The sequence below is a fragment of the Pongo pygmaeus genome, chromosome 13, assembly GCF_028885625.2.
Source record: "Pongo pygmaeus isolate AG05252 chromosome 13, NHGRI_mPonPyg2-v2.0_pri, whole genome shotgun sequence".
Lineage (NCBI taxonomy): Eukaryota > Metazoa > Chordata > Mammalia > Primates > Hominidae > Pongo > Pongo pygmaeus.
The window spans coordinates 57,837,959-57,859,629 of record NC_072386.2 but is presented as its reverse complement, the minus strand read 5'-3'; the positions used below and the strand labels follow the sequence as shown (position 1 = coordinate 57,859,629).

General features: G+C 34.6%; 1 protein-coding gene across 4 annotated transcripts in view; it reads right to left on the bottom strand.

Moving 5' to 3' along the window:
• The window catches only part of LOC129043977 (zinc-regulated GTPase metalloprotein activator 1C), a 58,799-nt gene that overhangs the window by 13,487 nt on the left and 23,641 nt on the right, over positions 1 to 21,671 (bottom strand). For 3 of the 4 annotated variants that reach the window (XM_054501441.2, XM_054501438.1, XM_054501442.2), the window contains exons 7-11: positions 15,755 to 15,801; positions 13,988 to 14,074; positions 11,326 to 11,370; positions 5,396 to 5,452; positions 388 to 439 (exon numbers count right to left, since the gene is read on the bottom strand). In XM_054501441.2, coding sequence (XP_054357416.1) covers positions 388 to 439; positions 5,396 to 5,452; positions 11,326 to 11,370; positions 13,988 to 14,074; positions 15,755 to 15,801 — 288 coding nt within the window. The remainder of the gene's footprint in view (positions 1 to 387; positions 440 to 5,395; positions 5,453 to 11,325; positions 11,371 to 13,987; positions 14,075 to 15,754; positions 15,802 to 21,671) is intronic. The other variant, XM_054501440.1, reaches the window with a different exon arrangement.

Here is a 21,671-nt window from a genome sequence, read left to right as displayed (position 1 = left end):
AAATAAGCCATGCTTATATCAGACCTTTCCTTAAACAATTCAACATACTTAAAAACAGACTGCCTATAGAACCCCCAGGCTGCTTTTAAGGAGTAGTCCCTATCAGAACTAATCAATATGCTAAGCAATCTACAGAATGGAAAGGCTAGAAAGCATGATTTCCTCAGATTCTAAAACAAATCTGGTTTGATGAATTCCTATTATGTGTTAAGAAATAGAATTAGACTATGTCAAAAGCATTTAAGATTCCAAAAATTATCAACACAGTTCAAAAATACCATTTTAGAAAAAGTTTATAATAAAATAGTCCTAAACATAGCCTATTTAGTTAAAGAGGTCCTTTAAAAACATTCATTAGGAATTTTGGATTTACATTTTTTTCTTTACCTGATCAAGGTGAGGTTGTGTTCCTGGCACATGCTGAAGTTTTTTCTGCAAACTAAAAACAACTGATTAGAAATTCAGAGATGAATACACTTCTGATTTAACTTTATACGTTATTTAGTGACACAACGATAATGAAGTGACTTTCCATAACTGACTATTCTAATATTCTGTAATTCCAATTTTACACACTGTTCACAAATTCCAATAGAGAAAAGCTGGCAGATTAAGTTTTTCTAAAATTTCTTTAAAAAAAACCACACATTCATATATATACATATGCACAGAATAAAGATAAAAATTAATCTTTTAGCAACACTATTTTGTATGGTTAAATATGTCAGTAGATTTCTTTACCATTCCAACAGGTTTAATACAAGCTTAAATATATATATAACCATTCTAGTATTGCTCAGAGTTCCTTAATTTTCTCCTGCTTCCTAATATGAAAATAATGCTGGCACCTAAAGAAAATTAAAAGGATAAATTTTCCTTTATCAATGTTTTCCCTTGAACTTATTAAAAAACAAATAGTATCCATAAATGTAAATTTTCTATATAGTCAGTTACCAATTGAGAGAAAAAGAAAGTCAGAATGTTAAAAATGCATTGTTCTGATATGAAAAGCACCAGAAGATCAATATGGCATAACAAATTACAACCATAACAACTGTAGCATACATTTCAACACTGATGGGGACAGGACGGGAGGGGGAAAGGACTTAAAACCTTGCAGATGTTTTGCCTTGAAGAACAGTGAGGGGTAAATTAGTAAGAGCACGTTTAGGAAAGAGAAAGAACTTGTAGGAACTATTGGAGGGAATGAGTCTCTTTGGGGGGTCCCAGTAGGGAGAATGTCAAATTAAATCCTTCCCAGCTGGTTGCTCAGGAAAAGATTCTCCTGTTTAGCAGTTAAGCACACACAAAAAAGTCATGCAATGGCCTTCCCTATAGTGGTGAGATCACATTAAATAGCTACTTCAAGTGTCACTAAAGCATTATAACTGCTCTTAAGTGTAGAATGAGATTACTTTAGAAAAACATTTTGAAAAATCATATGCTTTTCCCATATGTTCAGTATTTAATGTTGTTGGACAATGACTGCCTAAAACTTCATATGCAGCAAAAAAAAAAAAAAAAAATCTAACAACGAATATTTAAGTTTAGTTCCCAGTAAGTCTCAGAATTTCATGCCCTCGATTTTTTCCCTATCATACACATTTTTAAAAGACTAATCTAGTGGATAAGGATATGCTATCAAAACCTGAAATTCATGAATCGGAAATCATCTTGCACATTAACTTGTAATCTTATAACAATTTTTGTCTCTGCACACATAAAATGTAAATTCTGCACGCATAAAATATAAAAAATCTCAGTTTAGTGTTTTGTATATTTAAATCATTATGTTCTATAAGAAACAATAATTTAGGTATTGTCAGTAAGATGGAATTAGCAACATTTCTATTTCTCCCAAGTAAAAATATAGAATGATATAAAGAACTGGATGCCTTGATGAAAGTACCTGTATTACAGCAAATTATAGCAAAAGACAGAAGTAGAAAGGAAAAACAAAAATTGATATACTGAATATTGAGGTGGGAAATGATTTCATACTATAATTCTTATTAGTGAAATAAAGCACTAAAGGATACAATATGTAAAGGGAAAAAATAAAATTTCAACTAAAAAATATTTTAGTGTTTAACATATTAAATGACAACCAACTTGCAAGCTCTTGGACCCAACAAAGATAAATTAGTTTAAGAAAGGCAAATTTTGCTGGGTTCAGTGGCTCAGGCTTATAATCCCAGCACTTTGAGAGGCCAAGTAGGAGAATCACTTGAGGCCAGGAGTTCAAGACGAGCCTGAGCAACGTAGCGAGAGCCTGTCACTACAAAAAAGTAAAAATAAAAAAATTAGCCAGGCATGGGTGCAAGCCTGTAGTCCCAGCTACTCAGGAGGCTGAGATGGGAGGATCACTTGAGTCCAGGAGTTCAGGACTGCAGAGAGCCATGATAGCCACTGCACTCCAGCCCAGGTGTCAGAGTGAGACTCTGTCTCAATAAAATAAAATAATTAAATAAATATAAAAAAAAGAAAAGGCCAAGTGTGGTGGCTCATGCTTATAATCCCATTACTTTGGGAGGCTGAGGTGGGCAGATCACTTGAGCCCAGGAGTTTAAGATCAGCTTCGGCAACGTGGCAAAATCTCATCTTCTACCAAAATTAAAAATTAGCCAGGCATGGTAGTGCGTGCCTATACTCCCAGCTACTCAGGAGTCTGAGGTGGGAAGCTGGCTTAAGCCCAGGACGCAGAGGCTATAGGGAGCTGACACCGCACCACTGCACTCTAGCCTGGGCAATAGACCCAGACCCTGTCTCCAAGGGAAAAAAAAAAAAAAAAAGAAAGGCAAATTTCATGCAGTATTGTTTCATTTTTTCCCCTTGTAAACACATTTAAATGTATCACAGGATCTGTAACTATCAAAACTGCCCACAGCATCAAATTAAAAAAATAGTTCTAATCTAGACATGGAGGATGAAAGGGATCATGGCTAACTAGTGAAACAGCACTGATAGTCAAATGAAGGGCTGGAACCTTGAAGTAAAAAGAAGAAAAGGATCATCAAGAGAAAAGTTAGGATGGGCTAGACTTCTGGTTATTTCAGAAATGGGTAACAAAAGACAAAGGCTCCCAGAATTAGGTGACAACCTCAGCCAATCTATCTCCCTAGTAAAGCCAGAACTAAGATGGGAAAAAAAGACCATTTTTAAACGAACAAACCAAATTTATGCTTAGGGCTGTATTAGCTTAATGGAGGAACAGTCATTTCAAAACTAGTGAAACAAAAGCTTTATATGAAAAAACATAGTATAATTCTGAATGATTTTCATACAATCATTATCAAGCATAAGTGATACTGGATACCTGAAGCTGACATGAGGGAAAAAGGCTCAGGGAGATTTCACAACTTTGTACAGCAGTGGCTTGAAAGGATATAACTATATTTACCATAAAACAACAAGTAGTCATTTTTACCTTACATAATTTATAAGAATTTTTAGAAAAATAGAAATAACTCACATATAATTCAGGTATACCAAACTTTCCTGACTTCCTACTAAATGGAACTAGAAAAGCAAAATGCTGATTTTTTCCAGGTACTCCGAAAATACCTTTATAATTTTAACCGTAATTTGTTTAGTCTAAAAAGGTACTGCTCCAATACCAGAAGCTACAAGTGAAAAATATATCTCTCAACTGACGACAACTTCTTGAATAACTGTGTTACTGACAAGTTTACTCTCTGAGCTTCAGTTTCCAAACTGAGAAGAAGGAATAACTGCCCTGCCTGTCCCACACTTCTGGCTGCTGAAATAATCTCAATCAATTTCTTTTTTCTTTCTTTCTTGTTTTTTTTTTTTTTTTTTACAAACTACATGCAAATTTAATTTTTCCAATTTATAAAGTAAAAGGGGTCCAATAAAACACTATCATGTCCTACCTCACAGGTTACTGTAGGTGTTGTTTTCAAATGTGAACAATACTACAGACTGAAGGTGAAAAAAAAAAATAGTTGAAAGTAGAATTAGTTTTTAAGGGCATGGCTAAGGCAAAATTAGAAATATATATATAAGGCTGGGTGTGGTGGCCCACACATGTAATCCCAGCACTTTGGGAGGCTGAGGCAGGAGGATCACTTGAGCCCAGGAGTTTGAGACCAACCTAGGCAACATAGCAAGACCCCATGCTTACAGAAAATTTAAAAAAAAAAAAATTAGTCAGGCATGGTGACACATGCCTGTGGTCGCAGCTACTTGGGAGGCTGAGATGGGAGGATCACTTGAGCCCAGGTTGAGGCTGCAGTAAGCCATGTTTGTGCCACTGCACTCCAGCCTGAGTGACAGAGAACCCCATCTCAAAAAAATAAATAAATAAAAAGAAAAGAAATATATGTAGGAATGAGAATTAGAAGTTTCAAGTGTAGAGCCACCCACCATGCCTACCCTTAAGCAAAATTGCCCCACCAATTCAAAATACCCAGAGAGCTGTCCATTTTCATGATCTTGTATGGACATATACGAGACTTATGAGATATTCATTGCAGCATTATTTGCAATAGCCAAGCTGTGAGAACAAGTTAAATGTCCACTAACAGAAAAAGGGATAAAGTAAATGTGGTATATGTAGAAAATGGAATATTATTCAGCCTTAAAAAGGAAACCTTGCCATATGCAAAAACATGGATGAACCTTGATGACTTTATGCTACGTGAAATCAACCAGTCACAGAAAGACAAATAATGCATGATTCCACTTGTGTCAGGTAATTAAAATAGTCAACCCCACAGAAAGAGTGTAGAATGGTGGATGCCAGGGGCTATGAAGACAGGGAAATGGGAAGCTGCTATTCAAGGGGTATAAAGCTTCAGTTATAAAGAGTGAAACGTTCCAGAAATCTGCTGCACATCCTCACGCCTATAGCTAGCAATACTGTATTGTGCACTTAAAAATTGTTAAGAGGGTAGATCTCATGTTAGATGTTCTTACTACAATAAAAAGAGAAAAAGATACTGATGCACAAGAATAACTAATCTTTCTTCCCTCCCTTAGCAAAAAGATTCCCCACAGGAGAAGGCAGAAAACTAATCCATTATTAAAGTGAAAAGAGTTATTTGTGTGAGAACCCTAAGCTAAAATTTTCCATGTATTTCATGCATTTTCTCATGGAAAGAGTACTAGACATAGTGTTTGGTGTAGAAGTGTTAACGATTAGCCTCTAAAGTTAACTATCATTTACACTATAATTTCTACAGGAAAATGCAATATGATTTCCAAACAACCAATTAGTAAAACTTCCAAGAATATACCTCATTAAGAATGGTCTTGTACGCCAAAGGAATGGCAGGAAGCTTAAATCATGGATGTAATTGTGCAAATCATTCCTGTTAACTATGGGAAAAAAAGGTACATAACAATAAAAGTAACCAAATTATACAAAACATACCTTATTCCAGAGAGACTATCAAAGGCATGAAGATCTAATACATTAGAGAGATCAACTCTAAAAGGAAGAAAACTAACGTGAGCCATTGGAAATTCTGTGAAATACATCCAATTAATCAAGGAAAAAAAACTCTGACTCTTAAAAAAATTTTATACATAAAAGTCATAGAAGTGGGCACACGGTATAAGATTTGAATCACAGTTGAATCAAGATTGAAAATTATTTGGTTATTACTTCAATGAATTAGCTTTTTTTAAAACTTTGGATTAACTTTTCAATCCTGAAATTTATGAGCTTTTCAAATACATTTTTATAGCTAAAAAATCAGCTAAAGAGCAGAAACTTTTCCAAGCAGCTTATTACTCAAAAGATGAAACAAAAGAAATGACAAATAGAATTAACAAATAGGTACATTCCAAATACCTCTGCAATTTTTGTATTTTATTCTCCCTCCCTCGATATAACATGTAATATAAAGATGAGGAGTCAAATCACCAATGTACAAAATATTAAATTACTCTAGGACCCTGATCTTCACGTGATTTGATTTCATTCATTCAGAATGGGGCTGCATGTAGAAAGAAAATTCCCACCATCCGAATAGACATTATTTCTCTTAGAGTTATTTAATGATAATTAAACTTATTTAATTGAATCCAATGATTTGAATCAGGTGAGAATAAATAACATCACAATTAGCATTAGGTTTGGTTTAAATATAAACAAGCAAATTTATAAAGACTGGTGATTGAGTTATAATTTTAACATAAGCCCAGAAAACAGCAGAGGACAGGCCGGGCACAGTGGCTCACGCCTGTAATCCCAGCACTTTGGGAGGCCGAGGCGGGCGGATCACAAGGTCGAGATCAAGACCATCCTGGCCATGGCCAATGTGGTGAAACCCTGTCTCTACCAAAAATACAAAAATTAGCTCGGTGTGGTGGCACACAACTGTAGTCCCAGCTACTCAGGAGGCTGAGGCAGGAGAATCATTTGAACCTGGGAGGCGGAGGTTGCAGTGAGCCAAGATTGCACCACTGCACTCCAGCCTGGTGCAGAGTGAGACTCCGCCTCAAAAGAAAAAAAAAAAAAAACAGCAAAGGACAGTGATTTCTCCATAATCAAAGCTAAGGTGAAGAAATATTTAAAGAAAATGACAAATGTATAATTTCAAATTTAGACTCCAGAAGCTTGCCAAACATTTGTTAAATTTTCTTACAAGGAAAAAAAACATCATTGGTCAGATTCAAGATTTTTTTTCTTTAATGCACAAACATATAAGAAAAAACATCTCCTTTATCTTAGGACTGACCAACTGTGCCTGCTTTGTTTATTCTCAACAGTCTATCACATACTCGTACTCGTGGCAATAATACTGTGTTAGATTATGAATGCTTGTCTTGGCAAAAGACAGACAAATTCCCATCTTATTACTCCAAAGTTCTATGTTAGTAGACTATAACAACAACTCAAATTCTGGGCATTTTAGATGTACAGAATTAGAAAAATGATCAAGCAAAGAAGCAAATGTTCTATGAAGAAATTTTTGAATATCACTTTACACTAAAAGGCCAAAGTCTTAATATTAAACATATTTCCTTTTTCATCCCCCACCCCTTCCCCCACTACTGAGCATATTTATATTGACAGGTCACAAACAAGGGGCACGGGGGCTCCACTTTGGGAGGCCAAGGTGGGTGGATCACTTTAAGGCCAGGAGTTTGACACCAGCCTGGCCAATGTGACGAAACCGTCTCTACTAAAAATACAAAAATTAGCTGGGTGTGGTGGCACACACCTATAATCCCAGCTATTCGGAGAGTGAAGCAGGAGAATCGCTTGAACCCGGGAGGCAGAGGTTTCAGTGAGCCAAGATCACACCACTGCACTCCAACTTGGGGGACAGAGTGAGATTCTGTCTCAAACCAGAGTGAGATTCTGTCTCAAAAAGATAAAAATAAATAAAAATAAAAATAAAAATAAACCAAATGAATGAAGTTTCCCTCCAAGTTTGTCATCTTCATCTTAGGAAACAGCTTGAAGTTTAATAAAGTTTACACATGCCAATTTTGTGAATATCAAATTCAACAGTTTGGAAACACAAGCTTCTAAATAAACTGTTTCACTGTGACAGTGTCCTTGAGAATACATGTCATCCAGAGGTAATTCTGCTTTATACTCAGATTCTTTCCATACTTCCAAAAAAGGATCAATATTAGACCTGTACAACAAATTACACTCTTTTACAGAAAATAATAAAATATCCAAGTCTCTCACCAAATTTTCAATAAAGAGGAAAAGTGTAAGCTTCCAGATCAAAGTTTCTATAGCTTTCCCCAAATTTACTGCCACCATGAAAAAGAAATTCTTCACTCATTCAAGGCATATGACTAGAAAACTAATTTCCATGGCATCAAATTAATTTCCTCCTTTGGAGATAAAACCATGAGATCTTTTCCAAAGCATTAAAATCGCCAAAAAAAAAAAAAAAGACCATTACCAGCATTTTAAAACTGAGTAAGAGAATGAAGTAAACAAAAAAGGGAAAGAAAAAGCTTCAAAAGTTCATTTTTCTAATTTCTTGAACTCTCTATTCCAGAAGTACCTAATGTTTTTCCTAAAAGAGAGGCTTTCAATTTTCCCTATGTCTAAAGGCTGCTTTAAGTAGCCTAAGACCAAGGACAGGAGAGTGAAAACGAAGAGGGTTTTGGCTCTGCAAGTTGGGGCTGGAATTGCAGCTACTGCTTAGGCATATTTTCCAATGGTCATCTCTTCAAACTCCAGTGAGTCTCACAAACAGGGTGCACCAGCCAATCCAAGTACATTTGGATTGGCACAAGCCAATCTACAATTTGCATGATAGATACTATCCAAATTGACAGTAGATAGCTCAGTAAATAGCTGAGCAAACTGCAATGATAGCTCAGTCTTGAACTCTGGAAATAAATTTCCAAATGCCTTCCCCAGTGGCACTTCAAACTCAAAAATGTTTACAAAACTAATCACATTTTCCAAACCTACTTCCACCACTACCCAACCTGTTGCTCCTCCTTCCTGTATTTCCTATACCTCAGAGATTAGCCCCACATTGAATCTACCTCCCAAGAGTCATGTTGCTTTTAAAATCCTTCACTAACTCCTTGCTCCCTACAGAAGAAAATATAAACTATGTATCATGGCATTCAATACCCTTTGTGGTAAGTTCTCTATCTCTTCAGTCATACCACTTTTTCTGTGCTACATAATACCAAGTTTTCTAGCCATTCTAAAATATTCAAAGGTCCCTGGAATACAAAATCCTCATTATACCTGGAAAGTTATCCCTACCCTAGTCCATCTGTAAAAGCCTTATTCATTCTTTAAGACGCAGGTCAATGACTGCCTTCTCAGTCAATATTTTCCTGACTCTTTTTCAAGAAAAGTTGAGTAATCATTCCCTCTATTTTCCTATTATTATAGAACTCTGTGCTTTTAAAATTCCTGTATTAATATTAATATCTAATATGTTGCCTTTTTGTTTGTTTGCTTCTCTGTTTCCCCCCAATGACTGATCTCCTTAAAGGCAGAGTTTTTGCCTTATCCATTGCTTATATAGTCCTTAAAATGCTATGAAATGCATAGCAGGCAGTTTGTCAAATTACTTTAACTTATTATTGAGCAGCTGTGTTTTGGTTTTCCTCTGTTCAGTCCACTTACATTTCTAAAAATTAAGAAAAAGTCTAGAGAAGATTAAAATGACACATCTTCTAATCTTTTACTCCTACTTCTGAAATCTATGTGGTTCACTAGTACTTCCATTTGCTACTAAATCAACTTAAGTCTTACCATTAAGATGATGCTACACACTATTCCTTTTCCCTACTCTTAACTACTCAAGGTGAGCCTTTTTCTACACATGCTTATAGCAGTTTATTGTCAGTACTTGTCAGCTACAAAATGGTAAAAAATTTTTAAAAAACAAACAATAAAACAAAACTTCTATAAGAGTGACTTTGACTATTTTGTTAACCAAATCTCCGGTTTTTTTGTTTTTTGTTTTTTGTTTTTGAGACAGAGTCTCACTCTGTCGCCCAGGCTGGAGTGCAGTGGTGCGATCTCAGCTCACCGCAAGCTCCACCTCCCGGGTTCACACCCTTCTCCTGCCTCAGCCTCCCGAGCAGCTGGGACTACAGGCACCCACCACCAGGCCCAGCTAATTTTTTGTATTTTTAGTAGAGACGGGGTTTCACAGTGTTAGCCAGGATGGTCTCCAACTCCTGACCTTGTGATCCGCCCACCTCGGCCTTCCAAAGTGCTGGGATTACAGGCGTGAGCCACCGCACCCAGCCCAAATCTCCAGTTTCTAAACTGGTAAGCTCAAGTTGCTATGCCTCAAGGAATTTGAGAGAATATTTAATGTAAGATTCAGGACCCAATAGTAAGAATTCTACTCAGGACATCTGATCTTCATTGAAAAGGATTCTAATCCAACTTCAGTCCTCATAACAAGGAAGTACTATTTCAGAAAGTCCCTAGATTCTCAGATGCATTGGCAAGCACCATACACTGAAGAATTCACAGAAGAAGATTTTAGTCACTTGCTCACTCATCCACTTGAAGTAAGAAAAATCAATCACTGCATGTTTATTGTTCTATAATAAAGCAAATGTTAGAAATAAAAGTTAGAAATGTCAAACACACTAAATTGTTACATAATAAACTAATCAAGACGCAACTTTTATTCAGGACATGGATCTTTCTGAAATGAAAACAAAAGAAGAGAATTGACTTAAAATGTTTATAAATACGAATATTATGACAGAACCAAAGCTATTTATGAGCATTATTTTTAAAAGCTTGTTTAAGTATTATGCATTTGTCTGTGTGACATTTTGTAAAGAGGAGAAAAATCAAGGAGAAAGGAATTGTAGAACACTAACAGGAAGAGGACAGATACTGAGGAATGGCTCATGGTATAAGTGAGATTATCAGAGACTTTCTACAATGGAATTTGAAATGCAGGGAGCACATTTGGTGTAAGGTTGTAGAGGACTTACACTAAGGGCATTCTTCTGCTACCTCTGCCAGCAGATGAGTGGCTCCTGAGAATGCATACCAAATTAATTCCCCAGCTGTTCACATGCATATAAGCAGCTGCTGCTGTTACTGCCTAACACTTATGGCAGTCTGTCAGCACCTCTAATCTCTGCCATAGCAGACAAGCCACTCACCTAAGGCCTCTGCTGTACTTCCAAAGAAAGAATTTCTCAAGTAGAGACTGAGTGGAACTAGACTGCCAGCTGTGAGCCTCAGAGCTCCTGGCTGCCTGTTGCTGAGTCTATAAGCTGCTGAGCCCTTCTCACCAGAAAAAAAAAAAAAAAATGAGCTTAATAAAATAACCCTGCACAGAAATTTTCTGAAATTAAGATAACATTCAATGGAAAACAGAATTTAATCTACAGAAATACACTTCACAGATGTTTTAGGAACAGAACCTAGAGAAAATGAAAGTCAAAATTTGATAAAAGAATTTGTCAGGAACTTCAAGGTAAAGACTCCATGTATTTTTTGGCAACTATGAAACACTAAGAAGGCTTTTTAAATATTAAAAAGCCATTTAAACACTTCAAATTAAGATTCCTCAATATACTTCTTCAGATTTCTGTACTGAGTTACCCTCTCGAGTGTTTGGAAGTCTTTTCTTCCTCATTAAGCAAATACTTACATAATGTTATCATGGCTTTGTAATCTTAAAGACAGGCAAATGTACTAGCCAAATATGCCAAACTAACTTATTAAGAGCATTCCAAACAACATTTTGGATCCAATTCTTTTTAAATGCACTTACATCTTTCTTATATTAGAATCAAGCATATTTGTCAATTAATGTTTATTATTAATAACTAAAATGATTTGTTGTTAGTATATTAGGAATAGCTTTTTAAAAGTACCTTGATCTTTGTGTTTCTAAGATTTGTCCTAGTCCATTTATGGATCTGAAATAAATAATAAATGAGGAAGACAAAGTTTAAAAGTAAAAATTAACTTTTTTAAAAAGTATACAAAGTACATTGTTTCTAAAACAGGAAATAAGCATACACAAATACATCTGGAACCAGAAAAAAATTAAAAGCAGAAAAACAAAACTTGCTTTAAAAAATAATTATGATTTTCCTTCAAATAATAAATCACATATATTCCACTCGTACATCAATAAAACATATATGCAAAAATTCACACAACTGTCAGATTAAGGGCTACTTTGTGGTTAATAAAAAGATGTTTCACTTTAGAAAAAATCATTCATAAATAGTCAGTTATCCTAGTGTTCTTAAAAATGAGTAGATACTCAAAATTTTTACGGTGGTCACTTTTTTCCTCAGGCATACATCGTAGAAATGGCTATATACATACTAAAAATAAAAACCTAGTTGTGAGTGGCTTTGCCCCCAGCCTGTCCTTAGTATTCACAGTAATTCTAAGTCACACATCCCAGGTTCCTTTATAGAATAACCTCTTCAGTTCCCTAATCAGGCTCTCTACCCATTATGCCTGTTCTCACTCTTTTGATACTATAGAATACGGCTTTGTATGGCACCAAAAAGTACCTGTTAAATTATTTTCAACACACTGTACACCTCATCTATTTATCTTTTCCATTGCCTATCATCAATCATCAATTCTCTATCATGAATTCAATTGTCTTTAGGGTTACTTACCCAAGATTCTTGCTACTTGTTCAAGTTTGTTCTCATGGGTAAGGCTTCCCACATATAATGATTCTGAGGCAAGTCTCTCCACAATTTTACAAAATTCTTAATCCTCTTTTTTGAATACACTCTAGTCTGATGGCTATTTCCTCTCAAATATGTTTACCTTTTTTCAACTCCCCAAATATGATACTGAGTCAGTCACAAGTCTGATATGAAGGGAGGGTAAAAACCAAAAGGGTATGTAATTTATCAAATTGCTTCTTCCAAATTCATGTCTAGTACTGTTAACAAGCTGGCTAATAGTCAATATTGTCAGTGTCAGAGATTTAGCTTAGGTCTCTATAAGGATATAAAAGTCAAGTAATAATTATCATTCCTTTTATGCCAAAAACGTTTGCTAAATAGATTGTGTTCTTCTTAGCAATCACAATGGTGCACAAGATTTTTGAAGAGAAACAAGATTAGAAGACCAGTGTCAAAAAATGTAAAAGCAATCTTCATTCATCACTTTCACCTTTTCAAAATCAGCCATCTTTTTCTTTCTTCCCTTTTTTACTATACCTTGAACTTACTATGTAAGCTAAGAAAAAAATTACATAATAATAGCTAACAGAGCACTTACTATGTGTCAGCACTGTGCAAAGTTTACCAACATTATTTCATGTAATACTCAAAGCAAACTTATGATAGGCATACGCCTTTTACAGAGGAGGCTTTAAAAGGGTAAATAAGCTCCCTAAGAAGACAATGAGAAACAGACCAAGGATTAGAACCCAAGCAGATTCCAAGGTCCGTGATCTTCAACACTATGCAACAATACCTACCCTCCACATGGAGATATTATATTTTTTTATAGTAAAGTTTAAGGACATTACTATTAAAATAAGATGAAATATGTGGAAAAATTTGAATTTCTTTCTTCCACAATCATTAATCATTGCAAATAATCTCCTAATGAGTCTTACTTTTATTGATTCAATTTATAACATATACTATATGAACTGAGATGACAGATTCAAAATCTAATGTCAGTAGAACTTATAAATACTAAGAATAGTAATTTTGAGCCATCAAGCTCAAAGCATTGTACACATTAAAGATAACCAATAATAATAGCTACCGAATGTCTCTCTGTACAGGGCTTTTATTAGTTCAGGTCTTACAAAATAATTCAAAACAAAGTCCCTGAACTATAACCTCATTTGAAAAGTCCATCTTTGTTTTCAAAAGGAATGGGAGTCAGCAAAATGACTGTTAGCATATATTTGAGCACCATTCATATTGTCCTGATTGTCCTGTGCTGATCAGCCTTGGCTATGGACAAAGAAGATATTAAAGCCAGCTGGAAGACAAGGCATGGTTGACAGTTAAGGAAGATGAAGTCAATGAGAGTTCAGGGAAAACTGAGACCACTTGAGTCAGGGAAGACTTCACATAGGAGAGGGGAGAGACAGAATAGGCTCTATAAAATACATTTAAAAAAAAAAAAAAAACAGAACAAGAAAGCATGCAGGGATTGGCAGAGTGAGAATACATTATCAGTAAAGACAGGAACTGGCAGGATGCATCCATGGGAAAGTGAATTAACCATCCTAGGTAAAGTCAGGGAAGACTGACATTAGGAAAGAGTCAAAGAGAAGACAGGAAAAGAAAGATGGAGTGAGAAGACCCTGAATATCAGTCTATTAACTGCGAACTACATTCTGCAAGCACTGGGGACTAATTTTATGTATTACCATTTATATAACAATTAGCCATCAACAATATATGTGATTCCCTAATGTTCTTGAAGCAGGTCAACCTTATACCTTAAGTTTCTACAGGGCAACAATCAGAGTAAAAAATATTCTGTGTATACGATATGGATCTGTAGGCACTTAACACACTTATCATTTTGTACCTAATTGTCGTTCTTAATTTCTTTACATCTTCTTCTGGAACCAAGTCTGTTTTATTGATGAGAATGATATCTGCCAAAGCAACTTGCCTAAAATAGCAAACAAAAAGAAATGTTAAGAAATTTAAAATAATATACATGCATGCAGATTAATACATCAAAAGAGAAATGTTAACAAATTAAAAATAAATAAAAACACCTCATGTAGATCAGTATATCAGTTAAGAATTATATAGTGCTCTATAGGAGTGATTCCCTATAGGAGTTTACTCCTAATCCGCTAATTTTTCAATGTGAATGAACTGTATTCATTACTATTCGAGTTCAGATTTCACATAACCCATTCGCAAAGTATTTACTAAGTTCTCTTACTTGCTACTCTTGTGCTACAAAGATAAGTCTCAAAAAGTTCACAATCAAAAGGATGATTTTAAACTCATAATTTTCTTTGTGAAGAAAAGCATAAAATTCAGATATCCAATATGGTAAAAAGAAGAAGAGTTTATGTACTAAAATACTGTAATATTTACCAAAATTTTCAAAGAAACAGAATAAGTTCACGTAATACTAAAAACTGTATTAAACAGGTTTTTTAAAACTATACTTCAGAGCTGGGCATGGTAGAGCACACCTGTAGTCCTGGCTACTTAGGAGGCTGAGGAGGGAGGATCCCTTAAGTCCAGGAGTTCAAGTCCAACCTGGGCAACACAGGAAGACTCCATTTCTTAAAAAAAATAAGCTATACTTCAGAAGATATATCAGGATATTGCACAAATGTCTTCTTTATCACTATAAATATACTGTATATTATCTCCGTAAAGAATCTAGTTGACTGAATGCTAGATAACAAAGTAGATGATAATAATCAGAAGCTCTATTTTCTATTAACAGGATAGTAAAACTGGAAATTCTTTCAATTTTCCTCAGTTATTCAGGGTCTTATGCTTTGTCTCAAAGAATACAACTAAATTCTCAAAACTAAATTAACTTTAGTTCACGGAAAAAGCAGGTTTCAACAGTATGTACATCACAAATCCAATTTGGCTATTTTCTATTTGGCTTATTTATATTTTCTATAATAACCATATTTTCATAAGGAAAAAAGTTACAAAAATATTTAAGTTCAGCCGGGCGCAGTGGATTCATGCCTGTAATCCCAGCACTTTGGGAGGCCGAGGTGGGTAGATCACCTGAGGTCAGGAGTTCGAGACCAGCCTGGCCAACATGGTGAAACCCCATCTCTACTAAAAAAAAAAAAAAAAAAAAAAATGCAAAAATTAGCTGGGCGTGGTGGTGGGTGCCTGTAATCCCAGCTACTTGGGAGGCTGATGCAGGAGAATCACTTGAACTTGGGAGGCGGAGGTTGCAGTGAGCCAAGATCTGCTGCACTTCAGCCTGGGTGACAGAGTGAGATTCTGTCTCAAAAAATAATAATAATAATAATAATTTTATATATATATATATATAAAATCTTCAATCCCAAAGAAATTGTATAACAAGAAAATATTTTTAAATGTTAATATTTCCCGAGTTCCTCAAAATTACAGAACTCCTGTGTTCAGCATTCACTTTATGCTACGACAAAAATGACTTTAAGTAAAAGTTATCAGATCATTATAAATCGATAGCAATAATTCAAATATGGGAAAAAAGAAAATAAATTTTCCTTGACTATGTTTTAAAATTTATTAGTTTGTTTTTGGTTTTCATCTTAGTGATTTTTCTCTTTACAATTAGCCAGCAATCAATATATACTTTAAATATGAATACCTAGTAGCTTCATTGATAAGGCCATCAGGTTTCTCTTCTGTTAAATGCTAAACAAAAAAAAGTTTGAATAAAGTTACTATAATACAATAAAAAATCTAATGTCAACACAAAGGATTTTACTTTAGAGACATCTTCTTGCATCTAATAAAAACTTCAACATGTTCTGTTACTGAGTACACAAATTCAAAACTAACTTTTCTAACTGAAAGCATTTTTCTTCCCCATTTGCAATTTTTTTCTACAAGTGAACCTGTGGGGTTTTATAGGGGGAGGAAGAGGGCTTAGGATTTCATACTCCTGACCTTTTCTTTTACTTAAAAGGAAAACCCCTTTGATTCACATAATGTCATAAAAACATAGAAGATTACAGTTCAGATTTTAGGTATTTTCCTTCTTACAAAACTGTTCTTGTTCTAAATATTCATTATTACTTATTTTTAAAAAAAGGATAACCACTGAAATATAGTTTCTTAGAATCTAATATACTTCCCTTCACACCAAACCCCCATATTAGAATCTAATATACTTCCCTAGACTCCAGCCCACAATCATGCACCACGTGAACTCAGTACTAGGCCTTTCAAACACCCTAGAAACAAATAAGTGGTGGGAAGGCTGATTCAGCCCTGATTCTAGCCTAAAAGCAGTTTATCATTTAGAAACCCATACTTGCTAATCTGGCCTCTCAGTGCAACTGTTTATTTTAATGACCTCTCCAGAGTCAAGCTAACTCCAAAAAATATTTTGACACTGACTTAGAGCCCATGTGGTAGTTTTCATCTCTCTGGAGGCAAGCTTTGTTTTGTTGTTGTTGTTGTTGTTGTTGTTGTTTCCCCCGCACAATCCTGTTTACATTCCTAACGTCATCAACATCACAAGCTTCTTCTCTGGGAAATTACGTTTTTACCCTCATTACCTCAAACCTCAATAGAGGTTCCCTGTCACAATAAAAAGCTGGCTACTGAGGTTTAGAGGCAACTAGATTATAGTAATACTCTATATTTGAAGCCAACTTTACAAATGAATTAAATCCTTGAATCTAACTTTATAAATTATATACATTTTCTCATTTAGCTTTCATAACAATTATGGGAGATGGCTATTTTCATTTATAAAGGAAGAAACTAAATCTAACACCCTCATCATCACAGGATACTATATTTTATATACAATCACAGGGACTTTTTTTTTTAATTGAACACACATCCATCAAGTAAAATGAACATAATTTTAAAGTCTTTGTGAAACCTTTTATGCCACATAAAATCAGTCTGTGTACAATGCTACACAAATGTTAACAATCATATATCAGAGCCAAACCAGTTTCATAATTCATGGGGAGATGATCATTAGGAGTATCTGAATAGTTTGGAACCTCAGAGCAAGCAGGTAATAATTTTATTTAACAAGCTTGATTAGGTCTATAGAAGAAACATTTTTTCCTTCTAAAAGTTCAGCAAATTCTATTTTGAGGAAAACAAAACTGAAATAAAATCATGGCAATGATACTTCTACTTCAGGCAAAATCTTGTTCAATTCAACTGCAGACCCACTCTGCAATTATGGAAGTCACAGAACTTGGCAAGTATTGTATCAAAAACCATTCCATGCCAAAAGACCAAGTTTAATATTTTTTTCATAATTCATCTTGGCCTGAGGCTACAACAAATCCTATTGTTACATACTCTGCCTCTAGAGAATAAGGCTGCTAACAGACCTTGGAATGGTGCCTGGCACACAGTCTCAACAAATATTTGTTGAATGAATTGTAGTTAACACCTCCTGTTGTGGGGATACATAAAAGATGTTACATGAAAAATGCCATCTAACATGCAACAACAAATCTCTTCCCATTAAGCAGTAAATCTACTTAACAATGATATATTTTTGGCAAGGCATCTGCCTCTGAATGATTCTATAGTACTGAAAATTCTTTTTAAACTGAAACATTTTTCAAGATATTATATTATTGACCTTATGGAAGCTTTTTTAACATATGAAATTGGGGCTATTTGGCTATGAGTTTGTGAGGCATAAAAATGATATGACAGAAGAATTACAGATTTTTTTTTTGCATTTCCATGCCTAAATGTAACTAATAAAATGGTAGTTTCACACGGTAATGTGCAATGTTTTAAATGCATTTACCACTCCAAAATATTAGAATTCTTCACTCAAAGCTAACAGTGGTAGACTAACATTTTACTACTTCCAGACAGTCACAAAGTATCAAATAAATGAAAATAAATAAAAATAAATGAAAATCACCCCAAGTGACAGCCTGCCAATATTTACAGCTGTATTAAAATTATATGTAATCATATACAATTATAGCAAAAGAGATAAATGTCCTCTTCTACGCACATAGGAAAGCTATACAAACATTTAAAAAAATAAGTGTATACTAACATTTATTTTCTTTAGACATCAGCCCTGCATTTCCCTCCTGTGACTTCCTACCTTCCCAAGTCAAACTCTGCAAAAAGTATAAAATCAATGTCTTCTATGCAAAAGAACATTCTTCAATAATACATTATACACCATTTGGTCATTAAGTCAGATGACTTTCATTTATAAAATAAAACAAAATGGAAATTTTGGCATTCTATTCCACCTGTATAAGTAAATGAAGAAAAAATTTTTGCAAAATATTTTTTAAATATTTTATATTACATAGATGTCCAAAGTATTCCTTATCTCTGCTTAACAACTATGGCTTTTGCTTATATATCAAAAAAGGCAAAAATAATTTTGGTACTAATTAATCCAACATATTCAAAAGGCTAAGGTTCAAAACCCCAATTTAACTTACCACAAGAAACAAAGGAAATTAAAGGGGAGTGGTGTGAGATGTTGGTCAAAGAATACAAAGTTTGTTATGCAGGATGCATAAGTCATGGAGAGCTAACTACAGCATGATGACTGTAGTTAATTCTATTGTATACTTGAAATCTGCTAAAACATAGATCTTAATTGTTCTTACCACCCCCTCTCAAAAAAATAACAATGTGAGGTGATGGATATGTTAACTAGCTCGATTGTTTTATAACGTAATTCACACATTGTATACCTTAAATATATATAATTTTTACTTGTCAATTATACCTCAATAAAGCTGGGGGGGTTAGGGAGAGAAACAAAGGAACTCTCTGAAATAACACCACTGTAGACCTAACTTCATCAAGGGCTATAGGGTGTCCTTTTCTGCAGAAATAAAGAAAGAAGCTGGACTGAAAAAAGAGAAAGAAAGAAAAGAAAAAACTATCTTAAAACCCACTGGCTATGAAAGAACACTGCTGTTGACCAGAGTGGAAATAAATCTAGTGTCAAAGATGTCTGGTGTCATTTTTAAAAAGCAGCAGCAGGAACTATTTCTTTCAAATGGATTGGTTACAGCCCTAACACTATTTTAGTTTTTAAAAAATTATTGCATAATGTCAGTCTATTTATTGTTCTGGCCTTTTCCAAGCCAACTGTTTTCTGACTGAATTGTTTCAATAGATTGTGCAATATAACAGAGGAACCAAGAAGAAACCTCTCACTTGACCTTCTCTGGGTAACTTCATTCATTGCTTCTATTGCATTAAATGCTGTCACATTTGTAGAACTGAAAAGAACAATGTCAGTAGCCTGGGTGTCAAGTCTTGAGAATAGAGAGCTGTCATTTTAAGTTGTCCAATTCTTTGCCTATGATTAAAAAATGAATATTTCAGATCAACGGGTGACAATCCCATTAGAGTGATACCCCATGATATCAATTACCACTTCAGTTTCAATTTGGCTGGCTGGCCACAGGGTACCATTTCTCAGCTTTACTTGTGATGGGCTGGCTCTGTGAAGCATGACATTCTTAAATTGCTGCCCATTATCCAAGTGTCATTACTTGTACTGCCTCAGAATTCTCTGAATCACAAGCAGCTACTGAGGTCAAGCTTTGCAACCAGAGGAATTGGACAAGTTGGAAAATTCTTTATATCAAGGTAAAGGTATTTATCTGGCATCCAACTTAGAAAATCTAAAGTTTCCATTATCCTGACAGTGTGTCAGTTTTGTGTAGGTATATTGATTTAATAATTTAAGAGGTTTTATCAAGGTGGCAGGAGGTTAAACGTTTACTGTGTTTGCATTATTCAGAATATTGCTTTGTTTTTTTGGCCTCTATCAGGCTGTTAATAGATTCTATTTAACTCTTCTCCATACCCAACTATACATATAAAATTCTTCCTATAATCATAAAATACATAAACAGTTTGACTTTCAGCATGGCATTTTAAGTCTATCAAAATAAAAAAAAAAACAAAATGTCTTAGCAATTATCTGTCACATAGGTATATCAAATTTTGTAATAAATTTATGGAAGAGATAGATTCAAACATGCCTATAATAAACATTCAAAATGAATAATTTGGGGCTTTTTGCTATCTCCATAAGCATTTTGCAAGAAAGATGATTTCCAACAGTCATTGGAATTTTTCTGAGTGAAACTGTAATACTGTATTTGGGATCATTCTTTGATTCTTAAATTATATTAATAAATTTCATAAATTGAGATTTTAAACTCTAAAAAAGGAGTTATCTTCCAAACTTTTCAAATTAGGGCACTCTATCAATGAGGGAGAGAAGGCCCAGTGAAGGGGTATTGGTAGCTATTTGACAAACCTGACATATCCCCTTAGCGCATAATTTCAGCAAAGATTTGGGGGAAAAAAGCAAACTTAAATATTAACAAGTTCAGGACAGGTGTGGGGGCTCACGCCTGTAATCCCAGCACTTTGGGAGGCCGAGGCGGGTGGATCACTTGAGGTCAGGAGTTCATGACCAGGCTGGTCAACATGGTAAAAACCCATCTCTACTAAAAATACAAAATTAGCTGGGCATGGTGGCATGCACCTGTAATCCCAGATACTCAGGAGGCTGAGACAAGGGAATCGCTTGAACCTGGGAGGTGGAGGTTGCAGTGAGCCAAGATTGTGCCACTGCACTCCAGCCTGGTCAACAGAGTGAGACTCTGTCTCAAAAAAAAAAAAAAAAAAAAAAAAAATTAACACGTTCAGATATGAGGTTGGATACAAAACAGACACTAATTTTTAAACACTGAATTTAAACGTCTAAGAAATTACTGCTTTGGGCCTTATCCATATGCTCAGATTAAGACCGGGTCAGTGGGTGGGATAATTTCATTCTCTTCTGCCTTTAGTGGTATTTCACTTGGGAAGTTGAGAAACATCATCTTACTGTATGTAACAACATACTTTTAAAGATTTTACTAAATGCATTTTATATATTAAACCTCATTTAAATGCATTTTAGGACCTTAGAAGTTAACAAAAACATTCATAGCAGGATGTCTTTTACACTTAATCTTTGCCAAAAGACCAAGAAGCGATGCAAGATGCCTTTTAATGGAGAGTCTTCTTACTAATCCTATGTGTATATCCTGATTTTCTTCAATACGTATTTTTTAAATTTTAAGTTCCAGGGTACATGTTTAGGATGTGCAGGTTTGTTACATAGGTAAACGTGTGCCACGGTGGTTTGCTGCACCTATTAACCCATCACCTAGGTCTTCAATATTTTTTAAAAACTCATTTCCAGTGTGTGTTTAATAGCAATTTAATAAGAAAAATAAGATCTCAGATGCTTTATCAAGCTCAGTTTCTTCTATGGAACATAAAAACTTACCAATATTGGGGTTGAATCCTTGTGAAGAGTTATACATACCAAACTCCATCCTAACCCCATATGCTTATTACAAATTATAGTTCCAAATTTTATCACCAAATCAAACTCAGAGTAATAGAAAAGAAATATTTAACACAAACTAATAATTAAAACACAAATTTCACCTATTGTTCAGGATATCTTTTTGAAAAAGGTTTTTGTTAAAGAAAATTTCAGATGCAAACATAAAGAAAAT